The sequence below is a fragment of the Chamaea fasciata genome, unplaced genomic scaffold (assembly GCF_029207755.1).
Source record: "Chamaea fasciata isolate MVZ Bird 193981 ecotype frontalis unplaced genomic scaffold, bChaFas1.0.hap1 SCAF_3, whole genome shotgun sequence".
Taxonomy (NCBI): Eukaryota; Metazoa; Chordata; class Aves; order Passeriformes; family Sylviidae; genus Chamaea; species Chamaea fasciata.
Window position 1 is genome coordinate 87,752,020 of NW_027094088.1, and position 22,325 is coordinate 87,774,344.

The 22,325-nt window shown below is 36.2% G+C and overlaps 1 protein-coding gene across 1 annotated transcript in view; it reads left to right on the forward strand.

Moving 5' to 3' along the window:
- EYS (eyes shut homolog) overlaps positions 1–22,325 on the forward strand; it is a 742,046-nt gene that overhangs the window by 619,021 nt on the left and 100,700 nt on the right. Inside the window, exons 39-40 of the mRNA XM_066180316.1 lie at positions 17,214–17,322; positions 20,192–20,412. Coding sequence (XP_066036413.1) covers positions 17,214–17,322; positions 20,192–20,412 — 330 coding nt within the window. The remainder of the gene's footprint in view (positions 1–17,213; positions 17,323–20,191; positions 20,413–22,325) is intronic.

Genomic DNA, 22,325 nt, shown 5'->3' on the forward strand with positions numbered 1-22,325 from the left:
TTTACAGCTACATTGAGTGTGAAATGAAGCATCACAGAACTGTTCAGTTTAAATTCAAGATGAGCTGCACGAAGCTAGTATATATCTCGTCTCACCTTACACAAGTTCTTGAACTAAACATGAACTAACATTTTGTGACCTGCAACTTTCACAGCACAGTATTGCTGTATCTTCAGATGATGAAGTAAATTATATCACCTAATAATGGGAAAACTTAGTGTACATATTCTGTACTTTTAAAATCTCATTGTATACCTTTAAACAAGAAGTAGACAAAAATTCAGATATTTTATTCTTCTGAGTTGTTGAAATATTTTACATGTTAGTAGCTGAGAGTATCCCTGCTCATTTTAATCTCAGACATCTGAGGATGGTTTTCTATGGGCTCCAAAGAACTTCTCCTACAAAAACAATGTGCCTTAAATCACTGTCATGGATAGCAGATTCCAAGATGTTCAGTTGATCAAAGATGAGGATTAAAAACTTTGCTTAATAAGCTTTTTCCTCTTTCCTTTTCAGTTTTCCCTCTAGAAATAATCATGCTCTCTTTTTATGTCAGTGTAGAGTTTGTATCTAATTCAAGCCAAATAAGGCTGTTTCTTCCCTACTTGCCCAAACTTGCATCAATATTCAGCAGTGACAATGAAGACATGGAACTTCCTTTGCTCCCTTGACCCTTCCTGAATAAGAAGGAATGATAAAAGGAAGACAGGGAAAAGAAAAAAAATAAATACTTGTGAAGTAGATTTTCCATAGCTGGTTTCCCACACAGTTTATTCTGTTTATCTAATTATGTGCAGCACATATCATAGTTGAATCATCAGCAGGTGTCCTGCCTTTTGTATGTCAGGCACAGGTGTATAGGATTTTTTTCCTTCCTGACCAAACAGTAGCCTATTTCCGTTGGGATTTTTGTTTGCTTGCTTCTTTTGTTTGGTTGGGGTTTTTTTTGTTGTTGTTGTTGGGTTTTGTTCAGTTTTTTTTTTCGTTGTTGTTGGTGTTGTTTGTTTGTTTGTTTTAATTTGAAAAACAGTGCTATAGTTGATTAATGAAAAGAGTGGTAGAATTAGCTGACCCAGTCCTGCTCATCCTATCTTCCTGCCAGCTCTTTTCCTCTGGCACACAAATGAGAGGCAGATGCATAGCAGGCAAAGTTTTCTGGGTTCATCATTAAGCAAAGCACTTAATATTGACTGAAAACAGCCAAATATTTGACTTCTGCAATTTAATAAGTGCAATGGGTATGTTCTTTAAAAGCAATTTCTGTTTAGATTAATTCATCCTAATTTCTAGTAACTGCAAATGAGATCAATAAAAGCATGACAATCACAAAACTTGCACTCATTACCTGATATATTTGGCATTCTTCAGACAATATCTTGGGCAAGTCTGTTCATCTCCTTCAGCTTTTTCCCCGTGATACAAGATTTACAGAGATCTTTTTATTATAAAATTCATAATTAATCACAAAGTACTGAGGTGCATAGATAAAGACTAAAATAATTTCTAAAAACAATTTATATTAGATAGGTAAAGCTGTTTCCTGAAATACACTACCCTTCAGATAGAATATTCCTTTCAAATCTCTCCTAATACCCTTATACCCAGATCAGCTAAGAGGGTAGAAAATTTTTGCATTGTCTATTTGGCAGTCAGTTACCCATGGAGTCCCTTAGTGCTCAGTGTAAGCCAGGGAAATAAAGGCGTTTTTCACTGGGTCCTTCAAAGGAAAAGAATCTTCCAGCACGACCTCCTAGGGTTTGCCTCAGAGGCATGTCTGAAGTATACACCCATGAATGCTCTTCTGACCATATTAGAGAAGTTTTTACTATACACAATTATCTGAAATTATTCCATTTTTCCTTTTCTGTTTAAACTTGAAGCTTTCTTCTCCAAACCTTGCAAGTATCCAATACATAGGCTGGATTATGTTGATGTATTTAATTTGATCAGTTTTAATAAGCTTGGTTTGTTCTTGGTATTTTGGTGTTTGAAGCTTGAAAGAGTGACATGAAATGAAAGACAATTCTTTTGATTTTTTTTCATTCTAAAGCAGGACTTCTTGTTTTACAACCTATTTGATGGAACTCAATTACAGGTCAGTATTGAATCCTCTAAACTAAAAGACATCCATGATGTGGTCTTGTTACCATTCATTTTTCTAACCTCCAATGTTTTTTTATCTATTGCATTAAAGAAAAACCCAAACAAACAATCCCTGTAAAATAACATTTGGTAAGGGAATACTGCAAAGGAACTGGCTATTGTCATGAATACAAACATACAGAAGACATCCAAGGGGCAACGGCCAGAACCTGGGACACAGGAAGTTCCACCTGGCATGGGGAAGAGCTGCTCAGCTGTCAGGGTCGCTGAGCACTGGAACAGAGTGCCTAGGGAGACTGGGCATTTTCTCCTATGGAGAAGGCTCTTCAGATGCAAACACAAGAAATGTGCTCTAGGGGACGCTGCTTCAGCAGGGAGGTTGGAACAGATGACCTCCAGTCGCCCCTTCTAACCCAGCCCGCTCAATGATTCCATGTGAAATGTAAAAACCTGTGTATACTTTGGCTTTATGGTGGGCCATAACAGAGGAGTCTCTGCTCTTAACACCCTGTTAGGACACTTAGAGTACCTAAAAGTTGTCTGTCCTTCATGCTCATTTAGGGCATTTTAGGAATTTGTTTGTTTGTACTGTTGACTGCAGAGGCTGCCAGACACTCTCAGGTGCTGAGTTGCAACACTGACTATAAACTGGTAGGGAGTAGGACAGTGTATGAGACAGGTCTGGATTACTCACTGTGGAGTTCCCTACCTTTCAGGATAGTGAACACTAACTATCCCAGTCTGCAAATGAGACTCCCACTCTGCAAATACTGATTTTAAATGCCTTTCCTTAGGGATTACACTGTAAAGAAGAGAATTTAACTGGTAACTGGTAAACCCCGGGTTTGAGAGATTTAATTTGTTGCTAATTAGAGACAACTTAATCTGAAGTTAATTTTTGTCAGTTAGAAATCTTAATTCTGATAACCTGATACATTTTTCCATGCTTGAATCCTGACCTATAGTATCTACATAGTTAATAACACCAGGCATCTCTCTGAAATGAAATAGTTAATCCCAGGGTAGTTTTGTAGTGAAATAATTTCTAATATTTCCAAATACAATATGTGTGTAGCTGCATTTATAATATATAAGTGGCAAACTGGACATCAAAATCAAGAAATAAAGAACCTCATCTTTAAGCAAAACCTGATTATATGCACACATCAACAGGCACTGCGGATTGTTTACAGTTCCACCATTTTCTTAATGACTTGCATTCATAAAATTTAACCCTGTTAAAAGGCCTATGTAAGATTTTGACTATCCATGAAGAAATGCAGCACATTTCACATCATATAAGATTGTTTTTCTTTCTGTGAGTACCTCATATTTTTTTTTGTTTCTACCATCTGATGAAAGCAATCTATCTTGTTTAAAAAAAAACAAAAATCTTCCTGAAAGATACCCTGTGAATACACATTTATGCATACAAACTAAATGTATTATATTTGCCTCGATTTTCTTTTTTGCAGTTAATATTCATGAATCTTGTGCAGTATTTGTTTTCCAAATAATACATTTTAGCTCAAATATATCACTAAACAAAGGGAACAAAAAAATAGGAGAGACATTTGTAATACACTGGAAAATATACATCTGGCTATTTAGGTAGTTTCTGCTGTAGCCCATCCAAATGACATTATAACCTATATTTTTTCCTTTTGATGTTCAAATAAGCAATAAGCATCATAATCCTGTACCTTCATGTATGTTTAATATTGCAGCTAAAATGTGTATAAACATACCACCATAAAGCAACATCTTTTCTTTAAAAATAGTTGGTTATAACTTAACAAAATGTTCTTAGCTGTTCATGTTGGATGCTTTGATTTAGATAGGTTCAAGTACAAAACACACCTGTAATTATTAGGCGAATCTTAATTTCTTTGACAGAGAAGATCTAACACTCATACATTCATTCTGATGGGGGAAAACACAGTGCATGTGTTATCAAAAGCAGACTGCAACAAAACATTTAATGAGTCTGGTCCAGATAAAGATGAGTAGAGAACCTTAATCAGTTTTGATGACAACAGTAAGCTTCAGAATTGTGCAATTCTGTATTTATGCACGTATTCTGAAATCAGAAATCTGTTCTGTTCTGTTCCTTTGTGTGTTCAAAGCAATAAGTATCTGTTAGAAACCATTTTTTTTAAAAAATGCAATGAATTGGTTACATTGTGTGGCCATTAGGCTTCACAGATCAATAAATCTTAAAGTCTGGTAAGTGGGAGTGTTATTTAATGTTTCTACCTTGTATTATTGGCTTTGGGTGAGTTGTTCATGCTTTGTGAAAGTAGATTTGTAATATGCCCAGCACTTTTGGCAATGATTTCTCTAATTTCTCCAAAAATCTGTTATTCTTACCTGGACTTAAGAAGGCCTGAAGGGATTATGATGACAAGGCCTTACCTTCTTCCTTACTGATGGTGTCAAAAGGAGAGACACAAGGTTGGTGAGGATTGGAGGTGCAGAAATAACTCTCTTAACTGGTGTTATGGCTTAATAAGAGAGATCAGTTATTAATTTCCAGTTTTATCTAGGTTACAAATGGTGCATTACCTTTCTCTGCAGCTCTCCATGTCCTTTGTTTGTTACAGCATAAGTAAAGATTAACACAAATAATATGTAAGTGATAATTCTTGTCATAAATAGAAAATTTCTTTGTTAATACCATGTTTGTACCTTCAATTCTTAAGCAATACAGTGGAGAATTAAATATCCTGTTTTAAGAAGCTACCTTTAGCAATGTATGCCCTGACTCACATTGTGTTGCCATATTTTCAGTTGATCTTAATGTAATTCAACTGAATTAGGCATTCATAGACCATTATAGAAGAGTTGAGCGGAGGATATAGTTGTTACAGCAGTTGTTGCTGAATTATAAGAGATTAATTGTCTGCCTACTTCTTTTTTTCCTTCTGGGATGCTTCTGAAAATGTCACCAGAAGGGATCAAGTACAGGCTGTTTGAATACCATTATGAGAAGCTGGCACATAAAGTTTGCCTAAGTTATAATTAGAGAAATGTGACAGTAGCTCCAAGGTCCAAAGGCTTAAGAATAAAAAGGATTAGAAGACATGAGCCTTAAAGAGTCTGAAAGCAAAATACTTTTTTTTTAAATTGATACTTATATGTATAAAACTGAAATGCAGCAGGATGTCTCTTGATCCTGAGTGTTAACAAGCCACAACCTCAGGGTTTGCACTAGTTGGCAATAGAAGGTCTTTATTCTCCAGTCTACCCAGGTAATCCTGTACTAGTATATAAATTGTTCCTTCTCTTGGTGTTCAAATTTAAGAGTCACCTTCTCATTAACCACATTGGTTAACCTATTTTTCTCCTAGTTTTCCCATGTAGAGGGGAGGTAACAGTTCATTTTAGACCATCAGAGTACGCAAAAGAAAATTAATTAGTGCTGCCTGGTAGAAGTAATATATATTACTGATAATTGTATTTCTTGTGTCTGTAATAGGTAAGAAAAGATCCGCCACAGAAGATCATTGTAGGATTGCAATTATCTGTACAGCCCTGCATTGATAGAGCTTTATTCACATGTCAAATGGCTTCCTAATTTTTATTCATAGGATCAGACTTATGTAAGACAATAAATGGAAGGCTGTATCTGAAGATAGTTAAACATAATAATTAATTCCTATGCTCTAGTGCAATACCAAGCTATTGTTAGCTCCAGAAGAGTCCCTCTGCTGCTGGGAGTGATAGCCTTCCCAGGGGAAGGGGAGACATAATACGAAGACTGCTTACTATGTCTCTCTTGAAGCACTTTTTCAATGGTCTTTTGTGGCATTTTCTTGGTGAGGTGTTAGGATAATTGGACCCTCAGAGTTTGTTTGATTTTGCCTTTTTTCTTAATGTCTTGAAGGGAAATTATCCCCCTCAAAATATGGTGTTTTGGATGTGTTATTTTTCTTTATTCTTCTCTTTGTTCTGGCTTAACCATTCTAAAAAGCACAACTTATCCATAAATAAATTGTGTACGCATAAGAAAAAATTTTAAACACTGGTCGTTGTCAGAAATATGTGTATATGTATATTTTCTTCCAACTTTGTGTCTCATAGCTACTTCACATGAGACCACTGCTTCTACATGTACATAAACTGTTCTCTTGTTTCTCTTTATTTTCACAATCTATTCATATGCATGAGATTCAGTTACTTGGTAGGTAGATAAATGGCATAAAAATAGCTTGAAGATGTGATACCAAAGCAACAATGTAGATAGGTTTTGAAATTTGAAGTTTTACCAAGAGGTCTTTTCATATTTTGCCAGGCTTGCAACAGTGTGAATTTGCTCACCAGGAGGTAATACTGAATATTTCTTATAAAGAGTTATACTCTGCTTCTACTGATATTAATGTTTGCTTAAACATCAACATGGTCCAAGACTCCTTTTCAGTATGTTCAAAATCATTCTACCTCAAGTGATCTTGTACTTAAAGAGAAGGAAATGCTTGACAGTGGTCAGAGAGTCATGTTTCACTTGAGACTAAAAGACCTCTGAGTTGGTACTTTTTTAGGGTAGTCTTTTAAATTAGCATTCATATGTTCCATGCAATCAAGTTTTATATATTGTTTAGCAGAAGTCTTCCAACTTGTTTGAGTCTTCATCAGTGTAACATTGCATCATCGCACTTGATGATTATTTTGGCTTTTTCTAAATTAATTCCCTAGTATCAGCTATTATCCCTAGACAATTTTTTCCCATTTCTCAGAGAGAAAGGCATATAAATGACTTTTGAGGTAATAGGTCAGCATTGCCATTTTGTTTGCTGAAATTATTTCATCTCCATTTAAGGGAAGAACTGGACAAAACTTATTATCTAATGACTCTTCATAAAAAGGGGTTTACTCTTTTCACACCAGCATATTCTTTCAGTGAAGATTATAGTTCAATTTTCATGTCTGACACATTTTGTATTAGTTGTTGCATAAGCTTTAGCTGGAGGCTTTTTACTGAAAGAGGAAGGCCAACTTTCTTTTCTGACATTATATAATTTTTATAAAATTGCTTGAATCCAATTACATCTATATTAAAAATCAATGAATTAGACAAGCCACGTTACAGGGTAAGAGTGAGGTGTGCAAAAGACCACAAGCACCTTCTCTAAGGAGTGTTCATCTCTGGAGCGCCAAAGAATATTAGAGCAGAAGTCTTTCTCTTTGATATATTGTAGACCCAAAGAGAAGATAAAGGTAGCCATAATGAAAATTAGACGGCCTTGTTCAGGCGCAGCAAATACCCAGTTGGTACATGAACCTGAGGCAATGCAGCCAGAAACAGGAGAAAGCAACTGTATTTGGTCATGAAGGTGGATTACTGGGTTTAGAAATACAGAGTATTTATTAGCAGTGAAATCTCAATGAATTCATCTAACAGACCAAAAAGACCACAAAATATGCTATGAAACCTTATGATCCAACAGACATAAAAACAAGTACAATATATACTCTGTATTCTTCTATGTACAAATTTGTTGTTCTGAAACTCAGATCAGTACATAAGGTTTTTGTAGGACTTGGTGTGTACTGCGAGGAGGAATTTTGTAACAATCTATTCTTCCAATACTGTCATGATCATGAACAACAATAATGACTGTGATAATGATTATGATAAAATTCAATTTTGTTGTGACTTCAAAACTCTGTTAAAGTGTTAGCACTAATTATTCTGTACCTTTATTTTATTCCCATTCTTGCATGTGTGAAATGGAGATGTCACATATCGGTTGGTTGTCACAGCACAGTGATATATTGTGTTTTCACCAGTGAAGTCCCTATGAAGTAAATGGAACTTCAAAGATATAATTAAAAGCAGAATTTATCCTTTCCTTTAAAGATTCAGTCTGGGAACACATATCTTTAAAGTCATGATTCATAAAATATATATGTTGAAGAAAGCATTCCATTGTAATAAATGATCCTTGGGTGTATGCTGCCTGTAGTATGCTTGGCAATATATGCATTAGAAACAGTCCCATTAGCCAGTCTACTAAAGGATCATAAACTTGACTATTGGACTAGCAGAGCTGGAGTAAATGAAGCATAAACCAAGCTAAGTAGAACCTAAAAATAATAAACAGTATCTGTTTCACCTAATGTAGGTATTACCATTTTCAGCTACTAATATGCTTATACAAAAACATTGAGGTTTTGTGATTTTTTAGTTTTTGTATAATGTATGAAAAAAACTGTATACCAACATTAAGCAAAGAAATTGCATCTTCTGTGCAAAATAGATAGTATTTGGCAAGGCAAAGGGTATTAGTTTTCCTTATTTTCTTCAATTTTACTAGTACCTCCATAGCAGAAAGAGCAAACAGGGTCTTTTTTATAAGCACAAGTAGTGACAGGACAAGGGGGAATGGCTTTGAACTGAAAGAGGGCAGATAGATACAAGGTAAAAATTCTTCACTGTGGGAGTGGTGAAGCATTGGAAGAGGATGCCCAGACAATTCATGGATGTCCCATCTGTAGAAGTGTTCAAGGCCAGGTTGAATGGGGTTTTGGGCAACCTGGTCTACTGGCAGGGCCATGGTAGGTGAGGTTGGGTTCAGATGATCTTGAAGGTAATTTCCAACCCTATTTAATCTATGGTTCTATGATAAAAAAATATTGTTTGACTTTCTCAAATTGGAAGGCCTCTTATGTCACAGTCTGCTCTGGTGGTGAAGGTGCCATGACCTTCCTCATCAGAAGTGTCTTTAAAAGGACACCCAGTTTGACGGGGGCACAGGCATTCTCAGGTGCAGAGTGAACAGATCTTTTGCTGAGGCTGGCTGAGCAGCAGCACTCTTAGGTGCAGAGTGATTAGCACTTTGGGAGGCTGCCTGAGCAGCGTTTGCCACCCTGGGTGACGCAGGAGTAAAAGCAGCAAGATGGGCCTATCTGATCTCCAGGAGAGCTCCTTTATTCCAAAGTCCAAAGGGGAAAGAGCCAGATAGCCCAAGGGGAGAGGGACTACATAGGGTAGCCAGGGGCTGGGTTTCACAGCTTGGACAATGGGGAAAGGAATTGGAAAGGGACCAGTCAGGGAAAGGATCCAAAAAGGAACCAATCAGGAGGGACAAAAAACAGGAACAAGAAAAATAACCAATAGGGTACCTAACACTAGCATAGAACTGCAAAGGCTCATGAGTTGGAGCATTTTTGCTCACTCTGAGCTACAAGGAAATCTCTCAAGGGGGCTACCCAAAGGGAAGCCATTGATAATTGAGGCAGTCTAGGGGCTGCACACTCTCCAAGGCAGTGAATCATCCTCTGTGGATTGTCCAGGGACCACCACACCCCCCCCTAGGCATTATTGACCCTAGCTCCCTGCTCCTTACAAAACTACTTAAAATTAAACCACGCACTTAAGAGTAATATCTGGATGCTCCTTGAAAACTTTAGTGCCATGACCACTTTCCTAGGGAACTGTTCCAGTGACTGACCACTCTCTCAATGAAGTAATTTTTCCTACTGTTCAATCTGCACTTCCCTTGATGCAGCTCAGCTCATTCCATTTCCTTATGTTCTATTGCTGGCCACGAGAGAGAGATCAACTCTCCTTACACTGTTCCCCTTGTGAATGAGGTCACTGCTCAGCTTTTTGTACTCTGAAATGAACAAACCCAGGTGATCTCAGACACTCCATTAAAGTCTTTCTGTCAAGGCCTTTCACCATCTTAGTCAGTCTCCTCTGGGCACACTTTAGCTTTATGTCCTTCTTTTACTGAGACCTCCAAAACTGCATGCAGTACTTGAGATGGGTCTGCTCCACTGCAGTGTAGAGTGAGACAATCACTTCCCTCAGCTGGCTCATGATGCACCCCAAGTTGTGCCCTTTGGCTGCCAGGGTACACTGGTGGCTTGTATTCAGCTTGCCATGAACTCAAATCCTCAAATTTCTCTCGTACAGAGTGGTTCTCCTGCCTCTCCTCCCCCAGTTTGTATGTATAATAACCACAATTACCCATTCCAGGTGAAGACTCTGGCACTTGCTTTTGTTAAATTTCATAAATTTGGTGCTTGCCCAACTCTCTGGTCTACCCAGACCTGTTTGTAAGGCTTCTCTGCCCCTGAAGGAGTCCACAGCTCCTCCTAGTTTACTGTTGTCAGTAAATTCACTTTAATATACATTTAATTTCTGTGTCCAGATCTTTTATAAAAATGTTGAAGAACATTGGGCCTAAAATCGAGCCCTGAGGAGCCCACTGGCAACTGGCTGCCAGAGTGATGCAACCGCATTTAATACCTCTCCAAGCCAACTGCTCAGCCAATGTGTTATGGACTTCTCTGTGCTCTGTACATTTTATCCACCAGGAGGATCCTCTGGGAAATAGTACAGACAACTTTGCTAAAATCCAAATGCACCACATCTACTCCCTTTTCTTGGTGAGCTAGATGGCTGACCTCATGCTAAAAGGAGGTTAAGTTGGCTAGGCAAAACTTTCCCCTCATGAACCGATGCTTTCTGTGGCCAGTGAGGGAGTTGTCTTTCAGATGTTATACAATATTTCCCAGAATAAGTTTCTCTATGTTTTATCAGGCACTGACATGAGACTGACCGGCCAGTAATTAACAGGGTCTTCCTTCTTTCCCTTCTTGAAAACTGGAACAATATTTGCCATCTTCCAGTCATTTGGGACTTCGCCAGACTCCCAAGATCAATGACACATAATGAAGGGAGGTCCTTGATGAAAACAGGCCACATCTTTCGGTACTCTGGGATGAGTCCCATCAGGGCCCAGAGATTTATGTACATAGCGCTGAAGCAGAAAATTTCAAACATTTCAGGGTCAGCTGGGAGTTTATCATTCCCTAATGCATTCCCAAAGTTCACACACCTCTTTTTGTGTGTGGTTTGTTTTATTTTTCCCTAAAAAAAGGGGCATCAAGGGACTCCTGAAAGACACTTTAGGAGTCAAAGTAATTTGGAGTTTTTATCTTCCATTTTTATCTACTCTTCTCCTTGGTCTCCTTTTCTCTTTCCTTCTCTGTACACTTTTACTATTTGGTCAGTTTACAGCAACTAGAAAACCTGAGAATTGATGTTGAATTGCTGGAGGTTATGAAATATGTTTCATTGATTTCAAATAAAATGTCAGACATAAAATGCAGCATTCATTTTTATAATTGTCACTTCTGAGGGTTGCAATTGAAGTTGGTAAGAAATACGAAAATTTGACCTTACTGAAATAGAAGATGATAGAGACATGCCAATATTTCCATGGAAGAAGTATGCTGAAGTTAGTTTTCGGGAAGTAAAGGTATGGTTTTTAAAGCAACGGAATTTTTAGGAATATAATTTTAAAGGGAAAAAAGGCAGTAAGTGCAAGAAATTTGGAAAAGCATGAAGAGATTATTAAAACTGAAACGCACAATACAGATTTTCATGCTTGTGAATTGGATATGCTCAGTGAAAAGTAAAATCACTGTTCTTGAAAAATCTCCTGTATTACTTGACAGTTGGTTAGGTGTTCCCTTGACAACTGCTCTGGTTAATCAAGGGTGTAAATGAAGCCTCAATGTCAGTGTTTTTCAGGACACTTTTATTTTATATCTTTAATATCAATACTTTTTTAGTAAAGGGATTTTTGTGGGGATTTTTTTCCTATGTTAATGATAGGAGTTTTTTTTCCTATGATTTTTTTCTATGAACTGTTAAGCTGGGCTAGTGTTTTTCAGATTGTAGGGAGAAAAATGACAAGTAGTTCTAAATGTAGTCATCCAGTTGTGGCATTATAAAATGGACAGTGGTGTAATATTTTCTAATAATTTTTCAGAAGACCGGGAACCCTGGTCTGCTAGCAGTGTGAGGTCTTTTTTCAGAAACAGTCTTACCATGATTATTTAGCTTGAATAAAAACAAAGGTTCTCTTTATAATGCCTGGGGTAATTTATACCTGCTGAGATGACACTTTAATTTTGCTATACCTCACTTTAATCTGTTAGAAATATGGCTGCACCTTCAGCATTATATAGAAAATATAATTGCTATAAACTAAATTTTCTTAAGTATGTTTACACAACCATGAATGCTCCATTTTTACATGATTACATTATGTAGCTATAATGCATGAAAGCAGTTAAAAGTGTTCCAGAAGTTCCAGTCTCTGGACTTATTCTCATCCATATTGTCAAATATGTAATCAGTTTAAGATACTTCACTATGTTTCCCTTGATATAACTGGAAGCTGAAGCAATCATGCTATCAATTCGAGCTTAAGTCGGTCTTTCCAATTATTGAAACAGACATTAGTAGGGATTTTTGTGTTCACACTTTCTACTGTGCTCCTTTAGTGCCACCTGGTGACTAGCTTGAAAGGAAAAAAAGTGATTTTATTTCCAGCTGGAGAAGCAGTCTATGATAATTTAAGCTAAAACATTTACTTGAGCAGTATCGTATCAGGTAGCATTTGATTTAGAGACACCCCAATTGTAGCTAGCTCAAGAGGAGTTCTTTCAGTTCTTTCAGAGACTATCAGTTCCAGACCTAAAGTAATCCAGTACCTAATATTCACAATTTTGTCGTGTATGTGTGGGGTACACATTGCACTTTGCTAGAAATCCAGTGTTCATGCATATAATTAATCAACATGCAACTAGTAATGACAGTATATAACTATTGTTTTACACCTGTTGAGGTCCATGAGTATTTTGTGAAAAGAAATAGTAAATCCTTTGTAATTCTTGTTCTTAACTTTATATAAAATCCACAGCAACTATGAAAAAAATCATGATATTCTAAGCCAAGAGCAAATAAGAAGGCTGAACATCTTCTCATTTCAAATTTATGGAAATAAATATTTGAATTCATCAGGCCTATATCTTAGCATTTCCAGGAACAGGTTGGGCTTCACATGGCTCCAGATCTGTTTATATTACTGTGCATAACCTTGCCCATATGTCCTCCACATATACACATTTCCCATAGCTACTCCTCACACACCCAATTCCCTGTGAATCCTTTTTATATCATTATGGGTGCAATGTACATGAATCACAATTCTGGTGCCTGACAAAATTATCCTGCAATAGGAATCGTATTGCATTCTCTCCTGTCACTGTCTCTGGAGGGAAAAATATGCTGGCTTTAAATGCAGCCGGAAAATGCCACTGAGACATGAGGCAGATGTACTGAAATGCTTTCAGCATCTAAACGAGTGAAAAAGCACCACTGAACTAAAAATACTTTAAAATTTAAAGATGTCAGTGATTACCCACTTTCATCTCAGGTGTTCTTAATGTGAGGTCAGTATCTCATAATACAAGGTTAATTAGTAAAATAAAAAATGTCAAGAGAATAAATTATCAGTTTCATTTTCCCTTTTCTAATGCGGATAATGGATTTCAATCTTCTATGAGGTGCATTAAATAATACAACTGTATTTATTCAATCGCAAGATTAAGACAGATTTAAACATAGATTATAAGAAAACTTTAACCAGGTTATAGAGCAACATGAATGGTATTTTAATTTTGAAATATTCTGTGACAAAATATTTCAAGTCCCTTCTTTTTTCCATAATTGTTTAAAGAAACTAGTATGATTATATTTGCCTGTGTCCATGTAGCACTTTCTGGCTTTAAATGCTATAACAAAGACTGAGACAACGTTTATGGTTTAATTTCCATTTTTTCATATGTTTATAATTTTCTAAGAAATCTGTCTTTTGGACTGTAATTTTTCATGCTCTATCTCTTTTTAAAAGCTATTCTAGGCATATTTAAGTAATCTAGCAAATTCAATCAGTCTGAATTTTGTGGTAACGTAGGCATGAAAAATATCCATTTTGTTCACATTTCAAATGACAGTTTTTTCCATCCTATGAGACAGAGAGAAATTTCAAGTATTAGTTCATTGGAAATCTTTACAGAGAAAGAGGCAAATGCTGAAGAAAACTGGTAGCATGGACTGCACTCCTAACACGCTCTCCAGAATACAGGACAGTCGGCTTGTAGCCTGTGGTTTTATTCTCATGACTCAGTCACTAATCTATTGGCTGACATCAAACAAATCTGTTCTGCTCTTTGAGATTTCATTGCTGCATATTAAAAAACAGCAAAACACCTCCATGTCCTTTGTGAATTTAAGATATAATGATCAAAATCACTGTATAATAGGCTGCTGTTTATGGATACTGAAGTGTTTTATTTAGATTTTTTTTCTTTTTTTTTCTTACATATTTACTTAAAGGTAGAATGGATTACCATCCCTACCTCAGTAGGGATGACTGTGTTATTATCTAAATGAATTTATGACACTTGGGCTTGTCTAAATAAAGATACCTGAAGTAGAGAACTTGTCAGTATCAAGCAGTATTTAAGGCTTATTTTAGTTGCATCTGTGTTTAATCTTCCACTTTTTTCCTCTAGTAAAGGATCAAAACAATAGAAATTATGTGTACAAAACAGTGAGCATGTGTGTACACCAGGCATTTGGGATGGAAGTTTACAATGCTGAATGGATGGCTAATTGCTTGTAGATGGTCAGTCACACTGACACAGACCTCATTGTTCTTTTCTTTTTCATTAGATGAGCATTCTTCTTAATTAATTTTGCCACTTCACTTAAACTTTTGTTCTTTGTGGGCTAGACCATTGTAATATGTGATATAAGAGGCTATTTACAAAAAGGAACATGCAGACTTCAGAAATCTTTCCGAAAAGCGGGGACAAGGTAGGGGCAGAGGGTAGGTTTTTCTATGAGTATGTTAGGTCTCTACTACAGAGTAGAAAGCATCAGGGAAAGGCTATGAGTTTATTTCCCCCAAGCTGATTTTATGTTATCTGAGAAAGTTTTTTTCTACACTCTGATTTACTGAGATAATTCCCAGCAGCTGAAATATAAGTAGGAATAATAATTCAAATTCAAAGAATATTTTGCATTTCAAGAATTGGTTGGAAAACACAATAGTGGAAGTATTTTCTCCAAAATTGTCCTTATTTCAAGTACAAAGGAGATCACCAACTATCTGTCAATATCCCTATTGTTTATTAAGGAGAAACTTCTGTTTACTGAATTCATAATTTATAAAGAAATTGTGCAAATCAGATGGTCTTCAAAAAGCAAGCACAGCTTGTGGCTCCCTGTAATTGAAATCAAAATATTATGCTAACTTCTTTAGACTTTTCAAGAAAGAATGCAGTTCAAAATGCCTTAACAACATGATTCTTTTTAACCTAAAATTAGAAATGAAAATGAACATTTTTCAAACTCACTTGAATAGTCTAGGGGTCTAGATCCCATTTCAGAAGGTGATAATAGGAAATGCCGTTCAAATATCTCAGACTTTTAAAGAAAGACTGAAAAACAAGAAAAGTGTTGCATACTTGCAAGGTGGAAATAATTTAGCACATTTCAGCCCCATGCATCGGAGTACAGTGAAAAGTCAATGAATTAGTATTGACTGATTTAGCTGTGAACCAGCAGTGATATAACCATTGGAAAGGTGGGATTTATTAATATATGAGCGTTAGCTACTGATGTGGATGTACTGGCTATAAGATGAGTTTTAAGTGCACTGGTTTTGTGCTCCTCACTCAGAAATCATTGCACTGCAGTGAATTTATAAATATTCATTAGGGGCTCAATACTATATCCATTTATGTCAATGCAATGTTCCCAGCAACTTCAGAGGTGAAAACTGAGATTTTAAATTTCATAATGAATCTACAGACAGAATGATGAAATAGTAAGATTTTAAACACAGAAGCAGAGACACAAAGTTCAAGACATAACCTGGAATAAATCATGTCATGGCAGCTGCATACAACCAACCAGGCGGTGATATATAAAAGGGTACTATTTGAGGCTGGTACATCTTGATGTGTTTTCTCCAGGAGTAAATTTGTCCTTGCCAATGCTGAAGTAACTTCTGTGACTAGTATTTTATGCTTCTAGTGTACAGATTTTAGTGGGCTTTAAAATATTTTATTTCTTTCATATGTGTATGGCCTAACATAAAAATTCATCTATCCCAACAAAAAACAATTTATGAAATTCCTATACTGTCCTTTACCATTTATTCAGCTGAAAGAAATGGAAAATTTGAGAGTCCATATAAATACACTATTTTTTTCAGAAATATTTTTAAAGTTGCTTGTGTAACATTTATGAAATATTACATTAAAAATGTAATGTTGTTGTTAGAAGCCATACCCTGGAAACCTAATTATGGTGACTTGGCTGAGCAGAGTTTCCTGCACAGAGCACATGTAGTCAGTAAATTTTAACATGCTTCCCAATCATGTTCTCTTTTTACAGCACATGAAATTTGAATTGGAATGTGTTTGTACAGAAATAGAAGAAGTCAGTTTTTAAGAATCTTTCAACTATTATTGTCCCATTCTGCATTTGCTGTGATAATGTTTATTTAAATTTCCTTTCTAAATATAAAACCAGTGGTTTTGAAAATCATTTTAATTGAATTTTTATTGCTCATAATATTAATAGCATTTTATCAGATCTCATCACAGAAAGAAACTGAAGAATTCTCTGTGTTTTATTGAACATTCACTAGAATTTACTTCACAAGTTCCCTTGACCTTACATTCTTCTTTATCTCTGAGGCTCAATACCAGAGTTTGCACTAACACACTTTACAAGTGGTGATAACTGCATCGCAGTGTAATTTTTCTTCTCAGAGGCATGCAGACTTTCATTTCTTATTCCATTTCTGTTCCCTCGGTAGGTCAGGAAAAGGAAATTTCAACCCAGGCTGTTCAGCATCATTCAACATTGATGTCACTTGTCCAACAATCCTCTATACTAGGGAGACTGTATGTCAACCACAGTTAGCACTTAAAATCTATCAATACCCACTTAAATATTTAAAGATTTTTTTTATCTTTTCTCTGTATATATTTCAAACACTGGTCAAGAAGGGTAAGAAAGCAAACAGAAGAGGGACATTAGTAGATGAAACATCTTTTTTCTCCCGGGTAATTCAATAGCCATGAAACTGGAATTAGCAGTCTCCAAATATTTTCATCTTGTATGGAAGGATGAACATCCCTTTCACCTTAACTTAGCTGTGTGCAGTTTGAACACTCCGTGACCAACAGAATAAATAGCAATGGGATCCTCTGTTTCCTTACAGCTACACGTTGCCTGTGGGCAGTCCTGAAGGTTACTGCATGATTGAAGTGGCTGCAGATGGAAATCCTTCTGTACAGCACAGACTTTCTTTCTCACATCGAGTATCTCAGGTGAGTCTGCAGAACATCAAAAAAGACCTTTTTGCTTTGAATATTTCATCAGCATATGCACTACAGTTATTTTTGAAGGAGAATGGGTATACTCTTTCTTCTAAAGGAGTAAATGTAATTCCTCTTCAGATATCATTATATGTACTTAGTTTCTTTCTAATTGGTCTTTTCACCTTGAGCAACCACAACATATCCATTAATTACTTAGTTTTATTTGACTCTGAAGCTTCTACTCCTGCTGTACAAAGTCCATAAAAAGAACATGGCTGTTATGAGAGTTAAAAAAATGTATATTAACAGTCTGTCATGTACCTAAGGCCAAGGGATTATTAGAAAAAAAAATCAGATATTATTAAGCAGTAATCCTAGTTACTTTTTAGTTGCAAGCCATGCTGCCTAGTGGAGGACAGTTATGAATCATCAGTGATTTAATCTGGTGTCAGTATTTTTGCTAGGTCTTTGCTTCTGAATATTAGTGTAAAAATATGTCTCCATTTTGAAACTGGTATCATAAGACTCGTTCTGAATGGACAGGAGGCCAGCTTTCCCAAATCTTGAATTTTTCATTTATTCTTTGTCTTCATTTTATTGCCTGTCTTTTTTATGCATTCTCTCATCGCAAGATTATTTCTGCATGAAACATTTAAAATGTTTTTAGACAAGAATTTGAACTGTGATTGACAGATTGTTTTATAAGTTTGTTCACTTGAAGACAGACCAGTTATCTGTAGAGATGCTAATCTTGATGTGCATCTCCCGGTATGCACTGCTGGTTTGTAACAGAATTTCTTCCCTTGCATGGTATGTAGTATGAATGTCAAATCTTCATGACTATTACACTTTCCAGATCTGTTCCTAATCTCCCAGAATCTCTATTTACAAAGTTCACAATCAAGGAAAGAAAAAAATTCTTACCTCTAAGAGAACTAATGAATATCTTCCCACTATTGCCCAAGATAATCCTTTTTACCACTCAGACTCAAAGTGAAGAAGGATATTTTCAAATTAGTATTTGAAAATTTAAACATGAGTATTACATAAATTGTTGATATAATTTATATAATTGATAAGATATTGATATAACACTATATTAAGCTTTTTATTAAGTTATTGCTAAGTTATTAACAAGACTTACAGGAATTGTTTCTTTGTGCCTCCTTAAAATACATTCTGGTTAAGTCAGTTAAATTCAGAACAGGCCTTTATAGAAAGGTGTAGTGACATGAGCTTGAACATCAGATACATTATGACAAAATCCAGTGATGCTAGAAACTGAGAAAAGCCTACTGAAATTGTTCTGTGATACACTGGATCTGCCCCCAAGGTTACTGCTTTTGTAAAATAAGCCAAATAATAAAGGAGGTTGTATTGCAAGCAGAATGTTAAAAATGCTGTTCTTAATCACAGACACTTTATAATGCAGTCCAATGCTTTGCTTAATTCTTGAAAGAGATTCACAAGCAGAGAGAAAATGTCTGCAAACATGACTTACAAATCTTGTCTATCACTGCAGTGTGTCATAGTTTTGTTTGAAAAGGGATAAAGTCAAGTGATCTGAAATGAATTCAACAAGTGCAGAGCCAATGTCTTTGAATTTATTTGACATGAAAAATCTGATTTAATTTTATCCACGCTCTAAAAGAAGTAGGTGTTTTTGTTTTTCCCTTCAGAATGAAAGACACTAAGTAGAAGAATCTCTGGCAGCATTCACATTCATTGTATCACCCAATTTCACTTGAAATTGTCAGCAACATAGCTCCAGGACTGACAAAAGCAATACTGGAAACAGCAAAACAAAAATCACAGGGATGTGTGAATTCCAGCTAAATCAATGGGGTGTTTTCCTCCTATTTCTACTTCTTTACAGGTGTCTGAATATGATAGTGAAGGGCCTCTTCACTATAAATTACCCCCTCACATGTTTGACATATGGTGTGATATATTTCTGATTCCATTGGTTTATTCCCGCTTGACTTGAATGGGCCAGGTGTCACCCTCTTTCTGGACTAAGGGTATTGTACAAATAGATTCATCACTGTGTGATACAACTATGATTTTTTTTGTTTTGTTTTAATTCCTAAGAATTGGCAAGCACTTAGCAAATTAACTTTGGAATGATGAAGTCCCATGTCAGAATTCCAGAAAGTCAGAAATTAGCTTGAGTAGTGGAATTCAGAGTGTTAAATGAGTCACAGATTCTTTATATGTGATGATTAAGGTCTTGAATCCTAGGTCAGGCAACAGAGAAATTTCCATAATGAGCATTAATATGATTTTTTTAAGACCCTGTGTGAACAAGTTGTGGTTGTTTCTTTGCACCTTAATAAAGATGTTATAGGCTTTTGAAAATTTGAAAAATTCTTTTATTTTTCCCCCTGGGGCTTCAGTATAGCAGTCTGTTTTCTGTCATTCGTAAAAAAAACCTAAAATCTCTTGTTTGTATTCCCCTTATCTTGGGGTCCCGTAGGTCTCAGGTCCTAAAGAAAATGTCCTCATCTACAGCTTCTCCTGTGTTCCTGCAGCAAACTTCAGCCATGAATGTACAACCCATCATATAGGATGAGGGCATCTATGTAAAAAACTTACCACGTTAACTGTGATTAAGGCTGGGAATTCCAATTTGTGTTTCATGGGATGTATGTCGTCCTACATATTTGAAAATATGGAAGCATATTAAACCATCCTCTTTATAAGGATTATTTAAAAAAATAACGAATAACATTTTTAAAAAGAATCACTTCAGAAATTATCAAAGTTTTTGGCCAACTTCAAGTAATGATTATTTCCTTTATAAGTATCAAGTATTCTTTCATTTTTTACAATAACATCACAAATCACATTTTTTCTGACGAGTCTCTTGTTTCTGCAGATCACCTTTGGATCAATCTTCCTTGGAAAGGTTCCGGTTCATGAGGAGGTTCATCGATGTGCTGGCCAGATACATGGCTATAAAGGATGCATTAGGGATTTTCAAGTTAACCACAAAGAGTTGTTCATCATAGACGAGGCTCGTGAAGGAAGGAATGTTGAGAACTGCAATGTTCCAATATGTGATTATCATCCATGTCACAATGGTGGGACCTGCACTAGGTAAGAGGTATTTCTTTGCCCATTTTATCATTCATTCTTGATGAAAAACTACTATTATTTTCTCTGTAACAAAATAATCACCAGTCTTTTGTCTTCATAATTTAAAACAGAAAATGCGACACCTTCATGCCAACCAGAGAGATGTTATACTTTATTTGCTTGCATGAAAAGTGATATAAAATATAATGACATTGTCCACACAGGATATATATTTTGTTAAAGCCAGAATTCCTTTGCAACCAATCAGATCAGTACTGCTACAAGACTAAATCTGAACTTTTGTATAGACAGTTTGAGCCAAAGGCACAGAAGACGTCATTCTTTTGCCTAACAGCTCCGTATCTTACTCAGTCATGTACCCTCACACATCTGCATGGTGTGTTCCTGGGTGGAAATGTTCATCATCATGCTATGATAACACTAACCAATGGCTTTCTTGTTCACCTTCAGCATATGTGAAAAGGTACTGTCAAAGAACCTTTGAAAGTTAAGGTGCATCATGCTGAAAGAGGAAATGGAGTCTGAAAGAGACATGAGGTAAAAGAACAGAGGATGATGGTTCAGTTGAATGATGGTTCAGTAGGAGCACAGTAACTTTTTAAGCCTAAACAACCTGATCCTTATCTAAGGAACTCAGCATTTAGAAACACATTTCTGGTTAGAAATGATGGAATTTGTGAAGTAGCTGCCAAATTTTTATAAAATTGTACTTCACTTCAAGGCAAATGCTGAACAGAACAGTCTAAAGTTCTTTTGATGTTCTGGTCCACTCTTTTTCTTAGATTGAGGAGATCTTGAACAAATTTCTGAAGGACTTCTCTGTCTCTCTTGATTGCTGTGAACACACAAATACCAAAAAGGACTCTGATTGTCTTGTTTGACTAGAGCACAAATGAAAGCAAGGCGGTTTTATGAAAACACACAATTTACCTAGCAGTCTGGTTAAACTGAGAGAGTACTTCAGAGTAATGAATCTGCTTTTTCTCTGTTGGTCTTTATTGTATCTCTGCCATTCTACTGCTTGGTCTATCAGCTGCCATTATGGAATGCTGTTTCATTTGAATTTGTGTTCTGAATAATTCATGAGCATTGGATTTGTTTCCTGCCTTTCTGCTTTCCAACTGCTGGCCTAGGCCCTTTTCAGAAATGCATTTGTTTTGAAATAGGTCACTTCTCTTCTGTCCAGAGGCGTCATGGAAGACTGAGCATGTGCAAAACAGGGAGCAGTGGCAGGGCAGTAGCAGAGTTTTCATGATTTTTTACAACAGCCAACTGATTTTCAGGGATCACCTCCTCCAAACCCAAGAATGATTCATCCTAATAAGCAGGAAACCAACTGTCATCAAGACTGAATAGATTAATAACATGCTTCTGACAAAACTCAAACATTAAAAGGAGTTATACAAGAGATAGAAGCATGGCCAGGTGATCTGGGCAGAGGACAGAAAAAAAATCCCACTACTTAGATATGGAACAAGCCTAAGCCCATCTGGAGTTTGATTTGGCAGAGATGTGCAGAGCAAAAACAAAAGCTTATACAAGGATACCAGCAGCAAAAGGAAGACCTAGGAAAATATAGGCTTGCTGCTGAATGGGGAAAAATTCTGATGACAAAGGATTCAGGAAAGACTGAAGGGCTTTCTTTGCCTTAGTCTTTATTGATAACTGGGCTCCAGAAATTCTATTCATCTCCTGTAGGAGAAAGTCTGAAGCAAGGAAGATTTACACTTGGTGGACAAGAATCAGATTAGGGGACTTTTAAATCAACTGGACATGGGACCTGATGGGATTCACATGAGTGGTGAGGGCACTATCTGATGTCATAGCAGGATTTTTGCCAGGTGTTTCAATTACTCTGCTTAGTGGAAAAAAGAAAAAAAAATTCAATTTCATTTTATTCTTCAGGTGCTTGG